Raw genomic sequence first — 21,917 nt, forward strand, 5'->3', positions numbered from 1 at the left:
AGGAGCAGGGTAGGAACAGGATGGCATGGTGCTCCTTCCCCAGCAAAGTGTCCTGGCCTCTGGCAGTCAGCACAGGGCTTCCCGTGCTAGAGACTGCACCCTGCACAGCTGTCCAGGTTGGCAAACCTCAGTGGCCCTATGAAGCCTGTCCTCTCTGAGCGTATCTGATCTTTTTTTTTTTTTTTGAACATCCTGGTAATTTTTGCCCCCACCAGTTTCTTGCAGCAGCGAGTTAAAAACAGTTTCAGCTGTGGCAGAGGTGTAACTGTGGGACCCATGTGTTTGGAAGTGGATTGAATTACCTGCAACGTAGCAAGCTGCCATATGTCAGTTCTGACTGACTGGAAGTTTAAACCAGAGTGATTCTAGCAAACGCATTTTCTGTAGGAGTCGGGATAGGGTAAGGAGGCTCACTGCTTTGGTTGCTGCTGCGTGGCTGGCAGGCTGTGACGTGCCAGGCCGTGGTTATTCCTACCACAGTGCAGTTTTGCGCTGCTTGTGGCCCCAAAGTGAACCCGCATGGATACCATAGCTGCTGAAGCTGTGCAGGGTATGGAAACCATTAGACATTTGGCACTACGTAGCGCCACAATTTCCAGCCATTGAATTGCCTTCCTTGGATACTACCATGTCTCCTCAATTGTGGGGGTGGGAAGCAGTGTCCTGTTACTGTTTGGTGAGGTGGCTGCTTCAATAGCCCCTTTATTTCAGGGTGGAAAAGGCCTCCATGGGGTGGATCCCTTCTGCTCACTCCTGACATGGAGTCTGTGCACACCCCTTGCCTTGGGACTGCTGCAGGCCACCTTGCAGCACAGTTATTTGACCAAATCTCTCTCTGTTTCTCTCTCTTGAGTYAGGAAGGAAACAGAAAACTCCTAAGAAATTTACAGGGGAGCAGCCATCCATCTCGGGGACGTTTGGACTGAAAGGTAACGTGGGGGCAACCCTTGCCAGCTGTAGGGTTGTAGCTTCTCCCTGGGGCATATCAGGGACATCCCTTCCCTGTGGTGGTGGCACGTGGGGGTTGCCTGTGCATGCCTTGGGGGACGTCATCCTGGAGGAGCATTGGAAAGGGAAGGAAAGGCAGCAGTGCTGCCAACTCTGTCCATGCTGCCTTGGGAGCCCGTCCTGGGAAACGGGGGAAGAGAGGAATAGACCTGGCTTACATCTAATTTGTAACACAAGACTGAAGAGCTGCAGACACAAGTGGTCYGTGCAAAAGGTGAATAAAGGTCTGGGATGCAGCAGAATTTCCGGTGGAGTCAAGAAGGATTTGTGCTGTGTAGAAAGACTCAGAGCGCATCCATCCCCCAAATAGCCTCTCCAGTGCTGGTCGCTTTCAAGGAAGTGAATTCAAAGGGGGAAGAGATGCATTACCAGAATGTTTTCTGAGAGGAGACTTGGAAGTTGTCTTACTCAGCCTGACGAAGGGAGAGTGAGAGGGACTGTGGTTGTGCTCCGTAAACACCCTAGTGTGGGTACGAGGGAGGGAGGAAACCTGGAAGATCCCTGGCACAAGAGCAATGGGACTTGGACTGACTATGAAACTCATTCAATCGGGGAAATTAGAAGAAGGTTTCCAGGCACTGGAGGAGACAGCACTTTCCAGTACGAGTCCTGAGGGAGAGGCACTAATAGCTTTGAAGGAACTAAACACACTTACCAATGAGTGGATTGGATGTGGTCCCTCCGATTTCCTGTTCTCTGGCTCCTGGGAAGTCTGGGGTCATTTCCCTTCGCTTCCCCACAGAGGCGTTGCCATGGACCGAAACATCTGTTGTGGATTCCTCGTGAGTAAACCGGACCCCTGACTCACTGCCTCAAACGGAGAGTGAGAATGGGCAAGCGTTTGCCTCCGTCACGCRGTTGCAGTGGGCCGCCTGTAACACCCCAGCACGGGTAGCACAGCCAGAGGGCAGGTGTTTTTTTCCATTCGGACCCTGGGGTTGCAAGAATCGCAACCCAGCCCTTCGGGGACACACGCACCCTTGCAGCGGACTTGAGAGCAGGTCTGACCCTGGCACTGGCATTGCCTCGGCAGCCTCCTTCCCCCGGAAGCGCAGACGCAAGGCTGAACTGCGTGTTGGTCTGGGGTGGTCGGACCCAGGGTCGGAGCCCTAGTCCTTCATTAACTAGGCTTTCTGAAGCAGCATTTGCAAGTCCCGTTTTCCATTTCTCGTGTCAGCATGGGAATTCTGAGGCATTCGGCACAGCAGAGCTGTGAGGGGGAGACTGGGCAGTGCTGCTGCTGCCATCACGCTCTTGGCACGTGCTGAGCCTTCCTCCTGCTCGCTTGGCTCTGCTCACCACAGAGAGAAGGGCTGGCCTGAGCCAGCGCTTCAGTGGCTGACGGCCGATGTCGTTAGCAGCCTGAATGGGGAGCACGTGCTTTGCCCGTGCACTCRTGCAGGGGAGGGTTCTCCCTTTCTGGAAGCAGCCTACCCCTGCTTCACCCTAGAGTTTCTGTAGCCCATGAACTGACTGGAGCAGGGGAAATGATTATCCTTGTGTTTACAAATCACCATGAGCTATTTTGACATTGCCTGTCATACTTAAGGGCCTGGTTCTACACAAATATGGTCGTGGCAGACCTACAGCTGACTCTGTGTCCCCGTGTYGGAGATTTTTTTTCTCCTGGTAAATTCAGGTCTGATGGTATTAAAGCAAGCATTAAATTAAATTCTCTCCCTCTGCAGGTCTTGTCAAAGCAGAGGACAAGGCAAAAGCCCATCGAGCCAAGAAACTGGAGGGGAACACCAACATGGAGGACCTGAAAAAGAAACCTCCTGGAGCTGGTGTGAAGAAGGAAATGGTCATGCATTTACCAGCAGGTAGGGCTTGTGGAAACAGAGCAGCRGCAACAGCTTTGTCCACAACTTAGCCGCTCTGCCAGCTCATTCCCTTGCTCTGCTCTGAGACTGTGYGGTCCCCCACCTTTGCGCTGCAGCTGGTGGTCCTCACATCCCTCCAGGCCTTGCGGGCTGTTTTACCAGGTTAGTATTCTATGAGGTTTGTGAGCAGAAGCATGAGCTGAACCCAGCGCAAGACAAGAGCTGGAAGCAGGCAGTTCCCTTATGTCTGAGATATAGCACATGTGTGGAAGCAGCCACTGGTCCTAACATATTGGTGTGACTGCAGTGGCATCCTGATATTGGTACCTTGCACAGGGACAGAATGCTTTGCTGTAAGCACTGGGAGTYGACAGCCAAATCCTGGTTCCTCATGACTGCAGTTTGACCACAATTTGGATCAACTCCAAAGATGATGACATTTTTGTACTATCACCTTCAAGAATGATGCCAGTGCCTGGCTTTAGGGGCAACTGTGTCTCCCCTGAGCCTCCAAGGCACAGCCTGCATCCTAACACAGGTTGCTGACTTTCCCTGGAGAGCTCTGACAGCAGAAGGAATGCAGGATGTGCAAGATAAACACAGCTGCAATTCCTTGCACAGGTTTCAAATTCAAATAAACAGCTCTCTGATCTCACAGACGTGTGAAAGCATCMAAATAAACAGACTTGGCAGGTTGTATCCAGGCCAGGTTTCCTTTGCTGGAAATCTAGTGTGTTCYGCTGAGAACATGGCATGAACTCTGGGTCTGGGAGCAGGTTTTGGCCCCACATATCTGTTATTCTGGGTGTTTTTTAAGCTTGTCACAGCCATTCAAATAAACACATGGCTGGAAGCTAGCATGCCTATTAGCTGCCTGTGCTTCCGCCGGGAAAAAAGAAAGSCAGGGAAAACTGTCCAGGCACATGGTCCGGATGGAACCGAGACATTCACCTTTGTTTCACTCCCACTAATTGTTTCATTTGGCAGTGGGAGTTGTTCCAAGCAGGGCAAGATGCGGTGGCCAGGGGCATTCTAAGATTTAAACTCCCTATTTGCAGGATATGGAATGGAGCTGGAAAAACAAACCTCATTTTCCTTATGAAATGTGAGCAAGTCAGGCAACAATACATAAAGTGGCCCAGTGACCCAATTTGACTCAGGCGGCTGCAGGAATTGCATAGTGGTAGAGCTGCAAGTGCCTGTGTGATTTGTGCATCTAGATTTGACTTGACCCATGACTGTGAGAGAATTTCAGTAACTTTCCCCCCTAAAGTGGCTTTCAGCTGGTGAACCAAGACTTAAAAAAGGGCTCTCCTGACAAACACCCTGGGCAGGTCGTTGTCTGTATTGCTGAGCATAACACCTCTCTCCTCTCCCCTTGCCAGCAAACCCTGAGGACCAGTGGCAACGTGAGATCAGTGAGAAGGGAGAAGTTGCCTGTCCGACTTGCAGTGTTATAACCCGAAAAACTATTGTTGGGCTCAAAAAGCACATGGATGTCTGCCAGAAGGTAAGAGCTTGCCATCCTCAATCACAGCTCKTTTGTGTTTCAGGGGGGAATGCAGATATGCATGTTCTTTCAAGCCACRCTCATAAATCTGTATTGGTAGTTCCTAAAATTGATTCTAGGGCAGTTTTATAGAGCACTTGCTAGTCATCTAAAGAGAACTGGCTGCTTGACTTGGATTCAAATTCACAGAGGGATTTGGGTACCTAATTTTCATCAATTCTGAATCCCTTTGTGGTCTGGGCCCCTTGTCCCAGTGTCTTCAGCAGAGTTGGATATTTCTAGTAGCTAACCGAATAGTTCTAAGGCTAGTGAGATTGCTGGGCTTGTCTGTAATCTAGCCTACTTCAGAGCTCCAGCTGTGCGATTTTACTGTRCACCGTGCCTCGCATCAGGCCAGATAAATTGTGGTTGAATGAGAGCACATCTCAGAGAGACATCAAGCCTAGATGCACTCAGGCAGACTGTCAAGATGCTGGAGTTCCATAATGGTGCAGTGAAAAACTGTCTCTCTGCCACAGCGCCATCAATCAGAGCAAAGGATTATGTCTTCATCCATCACCTGGCATGGTGCAGAACCACCGTCACAGAAACCCAATGTGGGATCARTGCCTCCCGCTTGGAAAATACGTGGCTCAGCTTTGATTCCACATTCATTTTCTGTAAATGCCTCCTCAGCCTTTGCCTCAGCTTTTATGCAGCAGTGGGAGGCTATTATTCCTTATCCCTCATATTACACTGATGCCAAGCAGAATCCTGAGGTTGCTAACATCCTCGTGGCTTCAGGGAATGCGAGATCTTGGCCGTTGTCTCTCAGACCTCCTGTGCTTCCTAAACATCTCTCTTKCCGGCAGGTTGCATGCAAGGCCAACCAACCTGCTGAGCGGGGATCTGYGAGAGCAGTCAGGCCTGGCTTCCCCTCTATAAATAGGTGTGTGGGTGTTCAGAGGAGGAAATGAGGCTCCCACAGCCTGCTAAGCTTGTGACAAGGGGCAGTAACCACTTCTCTGCTCCAGAGCCAGTGCCTGCAGGCTGAATCTGCCTGGAGAGAGGGCATCACTGCCGCTCTGGGATATGAGAGCAGAAGCAACTGGCCCAGTGGAGCTGCAGSCTCTGGCTCCAGGAGCAAATTGTTTGCTGTCCTTCCCCATGAGGCATGGTCCCCACTGCAGCAGGCTGGGGCTGGGGCATTTCACAGCACCCCTGCCAGAGAGCAGCCTGTAAGCCTGTTCCCGAAACATGGCCACCCCTGGGTGCATGACCTCAGCTCCATCTCTCAGCAGCAGCTCTGTGATGAGCCCGTGGCATGCTCCTAGCCTCCCAATCCCCTCCCCTGTTGCTGCTTTAATGGTTTGTGTTTYTTATGATGGGAAAAGGATGGACAGAGTCTAGAAACTCTTATACAGCAACTGAAATAGGTTCCTCAACTCCAGTGTTGTCACTAAGCAGTCTACCCCATTTCCTTGGGCTCTGGAAAGGAAATAAAGAACAGAGATGGTTGTGACTTGCTAGTGCCTGCAGGAGATGACGGCAGGATCTCTTCCTTGCAGCCAGTTGATGTCTTAACAGGAACTTATTAGGGTATGAACACATCATGTTCTTCAGTCCTAACCACAGGAGTAAACCCCAAATTAGTTGAAATCGGCATGTGATGAGTCAGGAAGCTTTTAGATATCCACCTTGTTAGGATCAGTGCTTAGGTCTGGCGCACGATTAACTGATCAGGGCATAAATACAAGTGAGTCGCTCTCGGCTGGCTGYAGTTCGTTCCTCATTTCCCAAGAGGTCCAGGATGAGGGTGGGTTTGTAGCTCCATCTTCACCCCCCCCCCCAACTGCTAGTTCAGACTCAACTGAACAGGGATTGGTGAAGGTGGAATGGCAGCCAGGCAGCTAGGACAGATGGAGCAGGGAGCGGACCCAGCTGTCCAGCCACTAGCTTTTGTTTCTTGGAGCTGGAAGTATTCATCTCTTGAGTCAATAAATTCTGATACCTGCTCCAAAAAAAATCAGGATCTGCTTACTCACTTTGCAAGTTCCCCTTGTAAATCAGTACGTCCATGGCAGCASGGTGGAACAGTGTGTTTTTAATGCCTCTCTCAAGTCGTTCAGGAAACCAAGTTCAGGGGTCAAGCAGCAGAGTACTATGAAGCGGGAAATATTCTGCTGATGGGAATTTTGTGATTTGTGCTCAGCAACATCTTAATTTCGAGCAGTCCAGATGCCCATAAAGCGTATTGTATGCTCTATCTGTCATAGTTAATAGGGTTGCAGAGCACAATCCRCTAACATACTGCTAGATCAAAGCTCCTTCTCTTACCTATCCCTCGAACAGGAAGACTGAGAGACCAGGTCCAGATGTTTCCACCTAATGCACTTTAAATCCACTTCCAAAATGGAATGTTTTCCAAAAACTGGGGCATGTGGGTTTGATAACCGTTTTCAGGATGATAGAGAGAAATCTCTGGGCTGCAGACRTGAATTGGGATGGGGTAAGAGGTGCTGAACTGCCTACTGATCCCACTGCTGCGAAAACAGCTTCCCGTGGGGTTAGAGCAGAGCAGCAGCCCTTGGAAAATCATACATGTAGTAACCTCCATGGTGATTTGTCTCTAATTTCTTTAGCTGCAGGATGCCTTGAAATGCCAACATTGCAAGAAGCAATTTAAGTCCAAAGCTGGGCTGAATTACCATACGATGGCTGAACATGTCAGCAAGGTAAGAATGCTGGCCAACTCTCACCTCACACCTCATTTCCTCTCTCTCCCCCGAGATGCAGATGCAGAAGATGAGGCAATCAGCATCTGCTTTTCTTTGTCTTTTTTCAAAGAAGGGATTCAGAACACCATCCTTGCAGTGTCTTGCACTCTGCTCAGTCCAGACAGTAGCCTTCACCCYTGGCTGCTGTGCAAAACCATTCATTTCTAGGCAACTAGTTATGTTCATGTGGATCTCTGGGAACAGAGCAGAGGACTAGAAAAATAAAAGTTCARATTCCAGAAAGGGGGACTCTTCAGTGAGTTTTGAGGCAGATTTTGAGTGGCTAAGCTCTGCCTCCAAAACTATGCCTGTAAATCCGAGACTGATGGGTTCTGTCTTGCATGAATCTCACAGTCCAGTGTTTAGCGCTCTGCCATGCATATAAGAAGTAGCCACAAAATTTGTCATGAGCAAAATCTGGCAGGCACCAGTTTAGATGCTGTTCTTAAAAGTCTGATTGCATATGTCTCTGAGATACGAGGGCAAGGCATAACTGTATTTCTGCATGTCCCATGTTTACCAGTTCTGACTTGTCTTTTATCTGTGCATGAGTGTCCTGCTGTCTAGTCTACCTGGTGAACCTTCCATGCGGGAACTGCTCATGGATTTCTCAGTTGGCTTTTTGAGGGTAAATACAGGAAATGCATGGTCCATTTTGGCAGCGAAGATATTGGCGCACAGTAAAGCAGTGGGAGATCCAACATTTTTAACAGGAGGTTCATTCCCCACCAAGAGCAACTCCTGTGAGGCAGAGGTTTACCACCCGCTCCTGGCACAGAGAACATGAGTAAATGGTTGACTCTGTCGCTTCTGTTACTTCCTTGTTTCCAGCCTGTTCCTGTGGAAACCTCTGGACTTGGTGAACAGGAAGAGCGGGAAAGGCTGAGGAAAGTGCTAAAGCAGATGGGAAAACTGAAATGCCCCAATGAGGTATAAGAACAATTCCTGTTTCTTGTTCTGTGCGAAGATGGAAGGACTGAGTCCCAGTGCAAAGGGGCACACATGCTCTTCAGGCACCCCTTAGCACGCTCTCGACTTTTCACACGAGTGCACCTTAGCTCAGCTTCTCCCTGGCCTGTTGGCTCTGAGCGCTATAGCAAAGGGCCATCCTAGCCAGAGGGCTGGAAGTAGGACAGGTTGGAGAGCATTCCCAGAAGGACAGTTTCTGACTCAAGAACTCAAGCTACTGCTTGGAAAAGGGTGTTGTGCTGCTGGTAGCGTCCTAGGCAAAGCACAAAAATAAACTAAACCAAAACAGTCATAAGCCAGCTGCAGACAAGTCATGAACAGGTAAAGGGGGCATGTGGCAGAGCTTTGTCTCTGTGGGTGGTTTGCTCTCCACACAAAGCAGTCGCTGCCATGCCGACCTCTTGCTGCCCACCTTTCGTGTTTCTGAAAAGCCCTACCGGCTTATCAAAGCGTGGYGTGTGGCACAGAGGACTGGGGCTGCTCCCTCTGCCACTCTGTGTCCCACAAGCGACTGTTGCGTCTGTGGCTGTTTGGKAGGGAGCAGTTGGACAGCAGCAGAGAGAAAGCATGAGGTCTCCAGACCGTGGCATGGGATGCGAGGCCCCCAGCGAGCCCATGTAGCCCAGCAACATGGCTCTCTGCAGGGGTGGAGAGCTGGCCAGTCTGGGACAGGGGCTACAGGTTAGGAAATGCCAGACCCAAGGGACCCCAAGTTTGGGGTGTAATCATCTCTCTCAGAAATGAAGGACCTAGAAGTCCTTCAGCCTGTCAAGGCTGGTGGAAGAGTGGCCTTGGGACAGGCCTGTTGGCTGGCGATTCCCCCATTGCTTGAAGGGGACAGGGTTTATGGGGGGACTCTCCAGGACGTGTTCCTCCCTTCCATGCAGGAAGCATGGCACCATGACTGTTACAACATGGGTATGTGAAGTGACAGTCCCCCCAACCCTTCTCTTCCCTCCATAGGGTTGCGTGGCCAACTTCTCCAGCCTGATGGGGTACCAGTACCACCAGAAGCGGTGCGGCAAGCAGCTCACCGAGGCTGACAAGCCTGTCTTCAGCTGCCCGCACTGCGGAAAGAAGTACAAATCCAAGGCTGGCCACGACTATCATGTGCGGTCAGAACACATGGCCTCGGTGAGCCCCCCGGACACCTCCGCAGCCCGAGGACCGGGGCCATCCGTACCTGTGGGTGACTGCAGAGCCGCAGAGCCTGCAGGCAGGACCGAGTCGGGCCGGGCCGAGCCAGGCAAGGCAGGTGCAGACATCGAACTGATGCTGGTTTTTTCCCTAACATCACACTGAACGTRCGTTGCACCGTGCGTTGTAGATGGGGAACTGACCGCAGCCCGCTTTGTTCCTGCGAGAAAGCAGGGGCAYGTATTTAAGTAAGGGCAGCTGTGGCCTGCTCTGGAAGGCTGAGGCAGGGCTGGTGAATGGTGCAATGGGGAACACTCCCACTCCGGAGCGCGCGCTGAGCGCAGGGCTGTGCTCTGGCCACCCTGCATCCACACACTCTGAAAAAAGACCAGGCTGCTCCCTCAGCAGCCAGTGAGCGCCGGCTGCTCRCCAGCACTGGGGTGCCTGTCCCTGGGGACCATCTTCTTGTGCTCTTTTGATCCCTACTGACAGTGCATCTGACTCATAACTCTGTAACTCTAATAAAGGGAGACATTTATACACGTGGGAACGCTAGGAGCATGAAAGGACGTGATCAGTCCGACGCTCAGGCTGTCTGCCTGGCTGCGCTAGAAGGTGGGTTTGTTGCAGCTCAGAGGCTGAGCCTCAAGTGCTGAACAGGCCTGCAGAACTGGCCCAGAGAACTTCCAGCCAGCCTGGGGGCACACTGCAGTCTCTGCAGTCCCCACTTGCAGAAAAGCAGGTCTGCAAACACCCAGACAAAGTAGATCTGAGCATCCCTACTCCAGGGGGAGGAGAACTCACCTCCTCTGCCTTGGCTGTGCCCTGCCTGACTTGGTCTCTGTTTCAGCCTCCAGAAGAGCCAAAGGTGAAGCCGGAGCCTCCCCCCATAGAAGATTTTGAAAGGACCCCGAGTGGCCGCATCCGTCGCACATCAGCCCAAGTGGCCGTCTTCCACCTTCAGGAGATAGCAGAGGACGAGCTCGCCAAGGATTGGACCAAGCGGAGGATGAAGGATGACCTGGTACCTGAAACCAAGCGGGTGAGGAGCRTTCCTTCTCTTTTGTGCAATCTGTACACAGGGATCCTGGAAGGCCAGTGTGGCCCCAGGGGACTGATCGTTCATGCCTCTCTATTTTCTGCATGTTACGTGAATTAGTGGTGGTGGAGGCAAAATCATTGCTTAAGAGGCCATCTAGCACTGCCTGGGTCCCAGAGCTGCCTCCACTGATCTGGAGCCTCCTTACAATGCCTGGCTGAGGGCAGCTTTGCCCTTCCCACTGCCAGGACCAAGTTTAAACAGAGCAAAAGGTGGTGCTGTTTGGGCAGTGGAGAGATCAGAGTCTGGTGYAGAGGAGGTCATGGGGAGAGGTCAGTGGAGTTGGCAGTCAAGAGGAGCATGTGGAGAGCCTGAAGGTTGGATCTCAGACACTCTCCCTTGCGCTGTCAGGGGGCAGAGACACTTCAGACAGAATTTCCTTCCTTTCCTGCCTTTCCTTAATGCTGAGAGAGGCTTCTTCCATGGGGCCCTTGGAGATAAAGCACCAGCAGTATTGCCTGCTGTCCAGCAACCCTGCGGGGGCCAGCCCTCASCATCACCAGCTCTCTGAGAGAGCAGTGCTTCCTGCAAGCAGAGGAGTCCTGAGCATGGAGACAGGGCTGGAGCCCTGTTGTCCCCAGCAGCAATGCACAGTCATCCTGGGGCTGCAGGATCTGCTCAGCAAAAGTTGATGCCCCATCAACTCTGAGCTTCATGGAGACATTGGAGTAACATGTTAAATCAAACATATCATCRGGCCTTGGGAAAAGCTGATTATTGGGAGTGCTCTTGAGCTGAAATTCCCTCAAGGAATGCTTCTTCTGGACTGTAACAAACAGTGAAACAGCAGCAAATCATAAGCCTTTTCAGTGCAGAAGGAAGAAAAGAGAGGGAGTGAAGAAGTTTTCAATCATTCAGTTGATATCTTTCAGCCAGCTCAAGGACACAACGGAGAGCCAGCCTGGAAGTCATTGCACAAGCTGCACACCTGTTTCCTGGGTGCACAGCTTTGCAACRAAGTGTCGAGTCTGTAGTTTGCTCTGTGTAGTTGGGTATTTCTTGTCCAGTGCCCTGAAATTCACTCTGGGCAGGATATGGTGTGCATTGCGAAGGTGGGAGTGAGGGACACGTAAGCACTTCAGCCTCCTCCAGAGGTGAACTCCCTTAGAGCAGAGGAAGCCTGGAAGGTGCCTTCAGCCCAGGCTTCCTTGTGGTTCTCTGAAGTGTCACTTCAACTCACAGTACCAATCTTTCTTAGGTGATTCCTCCTACTCTGCACTGCRGGGGGGGATATCAGATGAGCAAGGAAATGCTTTAGTGCAAGAGCAGCTAGAGTGTGGCAGTGCTGAGAGCTATGAGGGTGCAGAGTGTGGGACAGTCCCAGCCTGAAGGACCTAACTCTACCCCAGAACAGAGTCAAAGAGCCAGTCTGGAGAAGTGATGCAATTCACCACAGAAAATTGGTGGTACAACAGCTGAATTTGAGTGGAAAGGCCTTCCAGCTGCCCCTGTCCTGGCTCAAGTGCTCTCAGCAGAAGTGCCATCTTGGTCCTGCAACAATTTGAAAGAACTAAGCCTGACTCAGTGCCCAGCCTGCACACAGTGGGCAGGTGAAAAGCTAGCACACAAACCAACCAGCATCTTCCTTACGTGTCCTGACATCCCTGCGAGGCAGCCTCGATGCCACTACCTGTCTTAGGAGGGCTAGAGATTTTAGTGCCAGAGCTGGTTGAAAACGTTTTTTCCCCCATACTCTGTGTTTTCTGGGGGGAAGAGTTTGATGATTTCTAGATGACTTCAGCTGAAATGCATTTATAACCTAAAAAAGTCAAGCCCAAAGTAGCTGTTTCATTTCAAATACTATCTGCAGGCCTCAGGGAGGAGAGGTGTTCTGCTCTCTTCTCCCCCCTGTAGCCTCAAAACTTGCTGTAAAACGAGGCTCTTGATCTCGAGGACTGGGACTGCAGCCCTGTGTGGTGTGTTGCTCTCGCTGGCTTTTCCTGGCCTTGTGTTGCACAGATGAATTTTCAAGGCGGTCAGTGCATTGGGTGAATGTGTGTATGGCTGTGCGTGTGTGGGTGCGTCTTGCAAAGACTGTCATGTTCACTAGACAACACTCTAAAGGATAATCTGTTCWGTCTATGACATTTTTACTTGAGGAACAGTGCTAGAAGGCAGCAGGAGGCAGGTTCTTCCCAGGGAGGCTGGTAGGAGCTCTGCTGACTTYGGTATGTCCTGCTGGGTCCAGCACTGCTTTGCTGAGTAACGACTTACATTGCTTCAGACTAGTCTACAGCTCATAAGTGCCTCGGCTAAGAGTGTGGGAAAAACCTGCCAACTATGAGCGAGTGGAACATGCCAGCGAACGCCTAGACTGACCCAGTTACGGCCCCAAAAATAGTGCTTTCCTGAGAACTGGCTTCAGCCATCCTGGCAGGAGTGCTGTGTTGCAGGTCCAGGTCCTGGTTGTGTGGGAGGACCAGAGGAGCGGGCAGTGTCCCGCAATGCTGCTGCTGGGGTTTGTGGTGGCTGACCTTGCCGGGGAGCTGGCAAACCAGAGCTGCTGGCGCTGCAGAAAGACAAATGCCTGTTACCTGGGACTGGGGCCTGAGGAGTAACCACGTCAAGAAGAGCCAACACATGCCACCTCCTCTTCTCCCACAGACCATACCCAGCCATTGGGAGAACGCTGTGGAGTTTCACCCAGGCACTGTGGGGCCCTCGCTGGCTTGTATCTGCAGGAAGGTGGGATAAGCGGTGGATTGCTGCTGCACCTATTGCCATTTCAGCAGGACCTGGGGATTTCCGCTTGCTTTTTTTTCATCACTTGCATCAGAGTAAAACCAGCTTGTCCCCAAACTCTCCACACTGTTACCACCACGGTCTCCCCATGAGAGGGGATTTTCGGGGAGCTAATGAAGAAGCCCTTCCCTAGRCAGCAAGGATTTTCCTTCCTTGGGGCAATTTAGTGTGCAACAATACTGCTTAAAACCTTGGGGGAAGTASTGCAGCTCCTCAGCAAACTGATGGGATCCCACGGGCTCCCGAGCTCCCGCGTCTCCGGTGAGCTGTGCCCGTGGTGCTCCCTCACGAGGGAGTGGAGTGCAGTGGAAAGTGTCCTTCAGCAGATCAACTGCAAGTGGCAGTGCTGGGCTGCCCAAGGTCGTCTTCCTTAGCGAGCCCCTCAAGGCTGGCTGCCGGTGGCAGGCATGGCCACAGGAGGGCAATTTCCCACGCAGGCAGCACCTTGTCACTTCGCCTTTAATGCCCTGGCCCCAGGGAAGCCTGCAAGCCTGTGCCAGCACTTTTCCCTTACCTTACCTTTTTGCTCTTTCTCCTTAGCCCTCTCTTTGCCTAACTCCCCAAAGGCCAGGCCCCGTGCACGACCCTCCCCTCCCCATCCGGATGGCAGCCGGTCTTGACTGGGGAGAGGAGGTTGGGTTCGAATCCCGTTGGTGGCCCGTGGTGGGATGCATTCGCGTTTCCCCGAGAGAATGGATTCCTTCGCACCAAAGCAATGGCATCGGAATAAACGATTGCTGCTTGGATCCCAGGCCCTCCGATGCTTCCCTTCTTTACTAACCAAATCCAGCATTTCTAAATATACACTGGAGTCTTATTTTCTCGCTCCGATCTTTATTTGCCTCTGGATAAGCTGAACCAGATGGAGTGTTTCACAACGGCTGCTTGCTGGGGATGTCAGATGGGGAAGGGCACACCCCTGCTGTTTTTCTGGGAAAGGTCCCCTTTCCAGAAGCCCCGTGAAGATGTTGTCAACCCTCCGACTCTCCGCTGGCCTTTGCCGAGGCCAAATGGACAATAACCTTCCTGTGAACAGTCTCTGATCACACCTTGATCCACTGAGAGAGGATTCGGGCTTTTGGCAGAGGAGCGAGAGACCGCGGAGGTTGCTGGGTGGCACGGCGCAGGCAGGCGGGTGCTGGACCTGGCTCTGGCTGTCSATGTGGCTGTTTCTCTGATCTGGGGCAGGGGAGTGATTCCTCTGCCCATTTTGGAGGACTGATTTAGAGAGAAAGCCTCCTGGAGCAGAGGGGAGAAACATCTAACAGGCAAGGCAGGAGAAAATGCCATGGAAATCCAGTTACTTCATGGTTTGGTGTGTTTTCAGTGCGCCTGTGGAACAGCCTGCGCTGCCGGAGGTTTTGGGGGAGGGAAGTCTGTGTGCCACGCGCCTCCCGGCTCCTTGGCTGAGCTGGGCTTCTTGCCCCAGCTCCGACGGGGGCTCTGCCCCGGCACACTGCTCCTCTCCGGCCTTGCTGGGGCTCTTTGGGGAGCAGTTTGCTTTTGTGCTCGTGCATGATGAGAGCTGATTAGCTGTGCGTGGCTCCTCGTGCCGCCTTGGACTACTGCGTTAACGATTGATTAATTAACGACAGCTCAAGGTGGAGTKCATCGTTTAGGGACATGGCAAGAAAGGAGGGTCCAGTCCCCGCTGGGTTCCTCCGTGCGGGAGGTGCTGGGTTTTTGCTGGGGCTGCCGCAAGCCCCAGTTGCACCAGGCAGTGCTCACGCTCGGAGGAGGACTGCAGAGCACCCGTGTCTCAGCCCTGTGCAGAAGCGCAAGCGTGGTGCATTTTCAAGCCCGCAGGTGTCTCAGCRCCTCTCTGGGGTCTCTGTTGCCGCAGGGCCAGGCTGCTCTCGCAGCGTGCGGCTGGGGCAGACCCCGAGGGCACTCGCTGTAAAGTCTCGGCAGAGCCTGGGTGCTCCAGGGGTGGAAAGATAGGGCTGTTTGCRGTGAAGGTTTGGTGTAGGCCAGTCGTAGAACAGAAGGGCAAAAGTCATCATTGGACTTGRGTTTTTAAGCAAACCTCACTGTAGAACCAGAATAAATTCCAGAGCAGAAGAGCCTGGCTCGGGGTTGTCCCCAGAACAGTGGCCCTGTGATCTGGGCAGAAGCCAGCAAGTGAAGGAGCCAGGCTGAGCCCTGCAGGCCCGTCTCACTGTGGGCCAAACTAGATCTGAGCCAAAGCTTCCAGGTGAGACCTTGGTTGGGCTGAGTCCTTCCTTTCTTGCCATGCTGACAAGAGCTGACTTGGTGACAGAGCTGTCCAGAACTGGCTTTCAGCCAAAGCTGTTGGATGTGTTTTGACTTTGCCTTCCAGTCAAAATTAGCTGTGGTTTCCCAGGGACAGGAACGATGGGCGATCAGAGAGACGTGTCTTGCACTAGGAACCTCTCTAGCTTAGCAGGCCTGCTGAAATTGAAGTTTGTTGGCTTGGGCTGAGGCAGTGTGCATGGTTCTCATTTATTGTGATGTATTTTGGGGAAGGGGAGAGCTGTCTAGGGAGCAAGGGGATTGAAATATGAAAGTTAATTAAATAAAACTGTCAGTCAAAGAAAACAAGCCTTCCCACCCCAACATCCTCCAACTGTTGAGAAGAGATGGGCTGTGGCCAAAACTAGTTGTAGTTGTTTAATGATTTGGCTATGAAGATTTTCACTTACAGGCTGTTTGAGGAAAATGAATGGAAAAAAATAAAATATTCCATGCCTGAGGCTCCTTCTTAATAGAGACATAAAGATGACTTTGACATTCCCAGAACCACAGCGCCCCAGGAAGACAGGGATTTGCATGTTATTGTGCAGTGCCTGTGGGAGGAGAGCAGGAGGGATTTTTCCCTGGAGTGGGAAGCCAGAGCAGCAGAATGCACATCTCTGAACATCCCCCCTCGTCTCCTCCCGGGGGATGCGCGGAGGGAGAGGTTGTTGCTGGGGTTGTATGTGGTTACCATTAATGTTTGCTCATTCATGGGACTGATTGGCTTTTAATTAAGGAGGCCGTTTGGCATCCCAGCTCTCAGTATCAATGACAAAAAGGGTCTCCTGTGTTCTCCCCCGGAGGTGACATTGCCTTCCCCGGTGGTGGACCAGGCGGTTGGTAGATGCACCATGCCAGCATTTCAAAGCGCTGTGCTGGCATCTTACACAGCTGTGAAGCATGACAGAGGAGCAGCACGCTGGGGCTTGGGGGGTTTTTCCACATCCGTCCTTGTAACTGTTCCTGCTGCTGTTTCGCAAGGCCCCGTGCCCCAGCCCGTCGCCAGGAGCGAGGTCTCCCCGGGCTCCCTTTCTCCTCCGCCTGCGCTCYTGCGTGCCGAGACGGGGCAGAGGGGAACGCATGCTCGCATCCCGCTTAGCTTTGCATGAAAACGAAAGGGCTGTGCCTGAGGCCAGCCCGCCGCTTCGCAAATCTGGCAATCGCAGTGGGAGCTGCCTTTTCAGGGAGCCAGAGGTTTCGGAGCAGTCTGTTCGGCGAGGCCGGTTGCCCCAGCCCAGCTGGACAACAGCAAATTCACAGCTTATCAGCGTGTTCAGGAAAAATCACATCTGGGAAAGAAATACAGCCAGCTGCCTCCCTGTGTCGTCAGAAATGTGAACTCTGAGTCCTCGGGGCACATTTTAAAGCACAGCCTGTTTTTGCACCTCTCTGCAAGCACAGTTTCTGCTTCCTCCCCGGCGAGCGCAGATAGACAGACGTGACAGAGGCACTGCAGCCACGTCCGTCAGCGCTTGGCCTGCACAGGGCTGCGGGCAGAAGGGCCGTGGTGGTGGCTGAGYAGGGAAGCAGCTATTTGGGCATTGGGTACCTCGGCCTGTACATCACAAGCCAGTGCAAGTTGCCCAGGCCATGCTCTGCCGTGGGGAGAGCGTGGGCTTTGGTGCCCAAGGAGCATCCTTCAGTCCTGGCAGAGCTCGTTTGGTGAGGCCAGGAGTTGCGTCAACATAGTCTTGTGGCTGCAGGGCAGCTCAGGTTGCAGGCAGAGCATCCTGTGTCCTGTGCAGATCTCACCGTAGCCGTCCTGCTGGCACCTCTGGAGTCAGCCCCGCAGCAGCAGGCAGAAACCAGGCCTTGCAGGTACGGGCAAGCGACGCGATCGCATGGCGTGGAGATGCTGCCGACGTGTTTGTATGTGCTGAACAGGCAGAAGCGGAGTTCGAAGGGCCAGCCTGCTATGCTAAGCCTCAAAGTTGCTAATAAAGCAGTAATTAAAAGCACTTGGAAGCACTCCTGCCAAAAGCAGACAGAAACACAAGAGTCTTTCATTGTTTAATGGGTTATACCCATTAATCAGTGGAAGGCAGCCACGGAGGCTCTTCAGACTTGGCGGCCGTTCCCTCTGCCCAGCCTGCAGGGTTGCTGGTTCTGCTGGTTATGAAATGCAGCAGAAGGGCCACTCTGACACAGTGCGCCGGAAGCGCTGGGTCCAGGCCTGGCCCCCTTCGGCTGGCGGGAGAGCAGACCCTGGGACATCTCTCCTCTGAAGGCAAGAGGTTTCCAGTGCTGCTTGGGCACGGTCGTAGCACAGGCGATTTCTGCCATGCTCCTCTGCCTCTGTCCTCCAGCCCTGCTGCCTCCTCGCCGGTGGCACAGCAGCTCGGACGCAGGGGGCTGATGACATCTCGAGGCGAAGCCTCCCAACTAGTTTTCAGCCCCAATTTGCTTCTCTGGGAGGCAGACCCCATTTGAGGACCAAGGACTCATCCAAAGCTGGGACTGGTGCATGCTGCTCTGCTAATCATGTTCTGTTATTCACAGCTCAATTACACCCGACCAGGACTTCCTAAGTTAAATCCGAAGCTCTTGGAAAACTGGAAGAACGAAGTGAAGGAGAAGGGTCACATCAACTGTCCCAACAACGTAAGGACCATTTCTGTTCTTCTCTGGGCTGTCCTGGTTGCAGGCTGCGCTAGGACRGGGGATTTTCATGCCAGAAACCCACCAAAGGCAGATTGTCACTCAGCCCCTGAAGGAAACCAGCAGTGAAACTGTGGTGGTGTCTGGTTACCGTTAGGACACCCATTTCACCAGCTTTCCCTGTAGTTGCTGAAGTGGCTGCTTGAAGCCCATCCTATCCTCAGGAGCTTGCTGCTACTCTCAAGGATTCAGAGGGGTGCAGGGGCACCGTGTCCCCTAGTAGGAGCGGGTGCTCTTGGGCTGATGGTTCAGCTTGGATTACCCAATTCAGGTTCTAGAGATGCCTTTGGGCAGTTCCCAAGATCAGGACAGAGCAAATGCTGTACTGTCTGTGCTTAAAAGTCTCTTGCAGCATAAAACTGAGACCAGTTTTAAGTCTGTTTCTTAAGATACATGGGTAGGCACAGATCTTTGGGACATGGTGTGTGAGCTTCATCTTGCTGTAAAATGCAGCCTTGGCCTGAGCTCCTAGGGAGGTGAGCTCCACCCTCGTGCTGGGCCACTGATTTATGATCTGAAACAAAGCCTTGGTAATGGGAATGTGGAACGGGGCTGTGACCGCAAGGCTGGGGGAGACGCGCTAGCTAATTAATGTCATACACAGGCACTTTGAAAAGACGTTGCTCAGAAACTGGTCATGCTGCTGCCCGGGTGATTTCTCTTCTCCGTTAAGCGTCTGCTGTGGCTCCAAGAACTCCTGTAGCCCAGCAGGGCCTCCTGACTGCTCACAAATGTACGTTTTTCACAGAGACATTTACGGGAGACATTTTTCAGCCCGTTGCAGGGGGATGTGGCCACATGATTCCCATTAGCATTAATAGGAAACGTGTGACCAGAGCCCTCTGCCTCTCGGAGAGCATTAACCTCACGCTGATTAGCCTGGACCAGTGGCCTTGCTGGCACAGCAGGCTCCTGGCCATGGGATGAAGGAAGGCAAGGAGATGAGGCAGAAACGTGGCAAACCCTCCTTTTTTTTTTTTCTTTCCCCCCACAGTGCTGTGAAGCCATTTACTCCAGCGTCTCCGGGTTAAAAGCTCACTTGGCCAACTGCAACAAGGTAGGCCACACTTCTTAAAGCTTTGGCTCTGAGTTGGAGGTGGGTCTTGTCTTTCTCTACTCACTTCTTCTCCGGAAGAAGCAGGCCAAGGGGTAATGGCACAGGTTAAATGTCACAGTCGCCTTCCTGTGACTGCCAGACAGTGTCAGGAGCGGATGGAAGACAGATACTGACTGCATGCTGCTCCCAAATCCTGCCCACGGGACCGCCCTCCATCCTGTAACCCCTTAGCTCAAGGCAGGGTAAGAGGCCCATGAGTTGTGGCCATTTGACGTTTTGCACCATCTCGGTCCATGGCCTGACCCAGCCGCTCACTGCYGCACCGTTCTCCTGGGCAGGACAGGACCCTCGCGACAGGCAGCCGAAGGCAGAGGCCTGGGCCTTGCAGATGTCAGGGAGGGGATTTAGCTCGCTTCTGAGCCTAGGAGGAGAGATCTCGCCTGTGCAAACATCCTCACTTGAGGGTCAAGACCTTCGACACAGCTAGGGCCTCAGGGACGGGGAGTCTGAGTAGCGCCAGCTCCCCAGGACCCCACTGCCCTAGCCGGGTAAGGCTGCTGCTCCCGCCAGCAAACGTGGTCAGCAGCATGTCAAACAGCTCAGAGCCAAGAAGGAAAGCTTGGAAGCTGAACCTTTTCCAAGGGCYGTGGGAATTAGGGCCCTTTCTCCATGGATTTGTGTAGCAAACCTTGCAGCCCCTCAGGAGTCTGTACAGAGAGGCAGCTCTGCATGTAACGGTGCGTTGTGTCCCTGRAATGGGAAAGGCAATGGTCTGTCTAGGGACTTGGGGGTGCCCACCGACACAAGCTCTGCTCCGCTTGCTAGACAGAGCAGTAAATGGGCYCCAGTGGCCTGTAGCCACCGCAGGAGGAGGCATCAGGAGCTCAGCGTAGGTCCCTCAGACTGGAACTGAGTAAGAGCTAGTAAAGCTTTATACTCTGAAACGTTTCCAGCTGCAGCTTCCATTGAACATAGCTTCCCGGAGGCAGCTCCAGTACATACCCCATGGTTATTAAAAACACAAACTTCTGCACTGCACCAACACTAGCTGGAACATCAAGCCCTAATGAGCTCATTTAGAAAACAGGCTGCAGAGATCCGGCAGAAGCAGCAGAATTTATGCAGGATAAAGTGCAAATGTGGGAGACAACATCAGTTCTTTTGCTAATGTGCAGAATCAGGCAGCCCATGAGCAAACAGCCTTGGGGCGGGGGGGAGATGGAGGCTCTGAGGATGGCGCAGGCCTGTGTTAACACCACCTTGCTTGCACCGGCACGCCTGGCAGCCCGGCTGGCTCGTCTGCAGGTGCCGTTGTTGCTGCTCCAGTACCTGCCTGCAGAAAGCACCTAGCCATTTGCATAAGGATTTTATTTAAGSTCACGACCGCATTGCCCCGGTCTGGCGAGTCTGACGTAGCCCGCCCTGGGGCCAGGGGCTGTCCTTCCCGCAGGCGTGGGGCACAGCGAGGGCAGGGGCTGCGGGACCCCAGCTGCCGACCGTGGCTCCCAGTGCGAGACTCAGAGCCTGGGGCTCCAGGTCCCTGCCCGGGGGCTCTGCCCGCACCCGCTGCAGCCTGCACAGGTAACATTTGCTGTGGTCACGAAGAGTTTGACTAGAGCAATGAGTTTAGCTTTGCAGTGGAAACATGCGTAGCCAACCATGGCAAAACCAGAGTAACTCACATGGCCCCTCTGGAGCTGGCTTGAGYGATCTTTTCTGTAAAATCTTACGGAACTGGTTGAAATACACCAAGCATTAACAAGGGTGAAGAAGACTCCCAGACCCTGCCCCATCCTCAGAAGGGATTGATGAGCTGAGATGATTTTTGCATGAGTATTTATGAAGGTGACTTGCAGCAGGCCCAGGCCTGCCTGCGCGCTGCCTGTCTTAGAAATGAAAGACCTGTCCAACTCCAGATTTACAGCACGGACCCAGTTCTGGAGGAATTCCCACAGAGCATATATATCGCCTGAAGGGGCCCATCCATGAGCCCCTAGTCAATAGAGAGCACATTATCTCCCGTGTGCCGTGAACTGCAGCAGCACAGAGAGATCAGTCATTCTCACAAGGGCTCTCATGACAGAAATCCAGCAGTTGCTGCATCTCTTTGACAGCGTAGAAGGAAAATTAGGTGAGTCTGTTGGACRTAAATTAGATGACTGTTCAGTCCCAGTAGATGGCAGATTTGCTGACGGCAGGAAATGRGGCATTCGGCCACGTTAGCCTCCCGTGCGCACGCCTGTGGGCACACGCATGGTGCTAGTGATAACACAGCGACTGGTACTTGTAATGCACAGACAGCAACCCCCCCGAGCTGGTAGGAACCTGCGCTTTGATGCCTGGTTTTCCTGCCGTGGTGGCCCGCGCTGCTGCCCGGTGGTGGCAGCCGTGCTAACGCTGCCCAGGTRGGCTGGCAGAGCAGAGTCCTGCTGCAGTTGTGACCTCCTGGCCTGGGACCGAGGGCCAGCGGAGACCTTGTGTGTTGGAAATGAACGTTTGTTTTCCGTCGCTTCAGGCCTCCTTTCACAGAGGTCCGTGGCTGGAGGAAGGGCAGGGGACGCGGCTCCTTCGGGCCGTGCTTGGCTCTGCTCCGGGCTGCAGGGGGATGCTCTCTTTTGCAGGGGGACCACTCAGTCGGCAAGTACCGCTGCCTCCTGTGCCAGAAGGAGTTCAGCTCCGAAAGTGGCGTGAAGTACCACATCATCAAGGCTCACTCAGAGGTAAGGAAGCGGCTAGGGCTGGCCTGGGCTGTTCCCTGCTAAAACGAGCCCGTGTTTGCTGTCCGCCCCCTCCATCCTGTCTGCGTGGCGTGCAGCATCGCTGCTCAGCAGCAGCGTTGCTGCAACGGGCTCTCGACGTGGCGCAGACCTTGCGCATCTTGTCATGCCGGGGGGAGAGACCT

The 21,917-nt window shown here is 53.1% G+C and overlaps 1 protein-coding gene across 4 annotated transcripts in view; it reads left to right on the forward strand.

The window, feature by feature from the left end:
• Positions 1–21,917, forward strand: part of ZNF512B (zinc finger protein 512B) — a 42,696-nt gene that overhangs the window by 13,891 nt on the left and 6,888 nt on the right. For 3 of the 4 annotated variants that reach the window (XM_085314206.1, XM_085314207.1, XM_085314208.1), the window contains 10 exons: positions 858–929; positions 2,697–2,831; positions 4,217–4,341; positions 6,963–7,055; positions 7,929–8,027; positions 9,030–9,317; positions 10,054–10,245; positions 17,800–17,901; positions 18,953–19,015; positions 21,637–21,735. In XM_085314206.1, the coding sequence (XP_085170332.1) occupies positions 858–929; positions 2,697–2,831; positions 4,217–4,341; positions 6,963–7,055; positions 7,929–8,027; positions 9,030–9,317; positions 10,054–10,245; positions 17,800–17,901; positions 18,953–19,015; positions 21,637–21,735 (1,268 nt within the window). The remainder of the gene's footprint in view (positions 1–857; positions 930–2,696; positions 2,832–4,216; positions 4,342–6,962; positions 7,056–7,928; positions 8,028–9,029; positions 9,318–10,053; positions 10,246–17,799; positions 17,902–18,952; positions 19,016–21,636; positions 21,736–21,917) is intronic. The other variant, XM_085314209.1, reaches the window with a different exon arrangement.

This window comes from Rhea americana, unplaced genomic scaffold (assembly GCF_003343005.1).
Source record: "Rhea americana isolate MKP2758 unplaced genomic scaffold, rheAme1 scaffold_4, whole genome shotgun sequence".
In the NCBI taxonomy this organism is placed as follows: Eukaryota; Metazoa; Chordata; class Aves; order Rheiformes; family Rheidae; genus Rhea; species Rhea americana.